Below are 1,487 nucleotides of genomic sequence, written 5' to 3'. Positions count from 1 at the left end.
TTTTTTTTATTTATATAAGATTCTCCCCCCGACCACCCTAAAAGAGCACAGAATAAGAGATGGTTTGGGGCCAAAATATTTTATGTGGGGTTCACCCGGTGGGGACAAATGTGTGTCGCGCGCCTCAGTCTCAGAGGAAAACAAAAAAATTATATTTTTTTGGGGTGCGGGGTTTTTCTCTCCCCCTTTTACGATGGAGAAAAAGAATACAAGGAATCGAAACAGGTGTGAGTGTGATGAGTTATCAAGGCAAAACAACAGGTGGAAGCATGGCCGTTAGTATTTAGCAGCCCGTACGCTTGAAATTGTGAATATGAAAGAGGAAAAAGGGTTGCAGGACGAGAAGGGGGGAAAGAACAGGAAAAGCCATCCCAAGCACATTGGAAATATGGCGCTATGGACATGAAAAAATAGAAAAGAAAGAAAGCAAAGTTTTCACATCACAGGCAATGGTTCTGGTATGCGCGTGGAAACGGGGAGCCGTCCCAGGCAAGCCTGGCCAATAACATGAAACCAGTAAACAAATCCCTGGCCCTCGCAGTATTCCTACTCCCAGCATCCTAATTTTTCCTGTCTAAAAAAAAAAAAGGAAAAAAAACTCCCTTCCATGGCATCCATCCATATGCCCTCTAGACGCCGTGCAAACGGAAAGCGAAAGGGGAATAAGAAAAGGAGGTAACGTAAAGGAAAAGAGCCGGACACAAAACTGACATCTTGCAACTAATATGCTCCAAGCCAACCAGTCATATAATCATGTCGATACATCTCGCCAGGGGCCATGAAACCAAAAAAAGATGAGTGAAGAAGATATAAAAAACAAGCAATGCGCAAAGGAAACAAGAAAGGACGAAGGGGAAATAAAAAGAAAGAAAAAGAAACCGAAGCCTTGTAAGTTTAACGCTCCTGGGAATGGCGCGACGATACGAGTAACAACTGGACCAGTTCATAAAAATTATGGAAGGTGTAAAAGAGAACCCATAACCATAGCGAAAGCGAGGTTGTCTCAACATTAGTGGTTATCAACGCCGAGTATAACAAGGAGCCGAACAAAGCGGAGTCGAGAAAACGATGCGGCACGAGGAAAATATGAGTTTGGTGAATTATCGAAGAAACACTCTAGTGAGATACTCCAGCTAAGCCCCATCACTAAGCTAGCCTCGACTATGGTTGGAATCGAGCTTCAGGATGCGGCGTAAGTCAGCCTCCATCTGTTTCGCGTCAAGGGGTTTAGAAGGCGTATAGCCAGAACGAGGAGAAGGAACAGCTGGATTCAAGTGGGGATTTACTCCGTTTGAAGTGGGCGACGTGAGGTTGACATATGTTTGAGAACGCTTGGGATTCTCTTGGCTACCATTAGTCGACAGAAGTGGGCTGTCGATAGAACTTGTAGAAGAAAGCTCCCGACGAAGATTAGACGAGGGAGTTCGAGGCGATTGAGTGCCATTACAAACGGACGATAGGTATTGATGTGCAATACTACCATTATC

The 1,487-nt window shown here is 44.6% G+C and overlaps 1 protein-coding gene across 1 annotated transcript; it reads left to right on the top strand.

Annotated features, from left to right (window-relative positions):
* Positions 1–823: 823 nt before the first annotated feature.
* On the top strand, positions 824–1,090 carry HCAG_03039 (predicted protein; the record flags this gene model as incomplete). Its single annotated transcript, XM_001542818.1, has 2 exons — positions 824–888; positions 988–1,090. The coding sequence occupies 2 exons, from the start codon at positions 824–826 to the stop codon at positions 1,088–1,090; spliced, it is 168 nt and encodes a 55-aa protein (XP_001542868.1).
* Positions 1,091–1,487: the final 397 nt, after the last annotated feature.

This window comes from Histoplasma capsulatum, genomic scaffold, assembly GCF_000149585.1.
Source record: "Histoplasma capsulatum NAm1 scaffold_2 genomic scaffold, whole genome shotgun sequence".
NCBI lineage: Eukaryota > Fungi > Ascomycota > Eurotiomycetes > Onygenales > Ajellomycetaceae > Histoplasma > Histoplasma mississippiense.
This window is presented reverse-complemented; position numbering and strand designations above follow the sequence as displayed.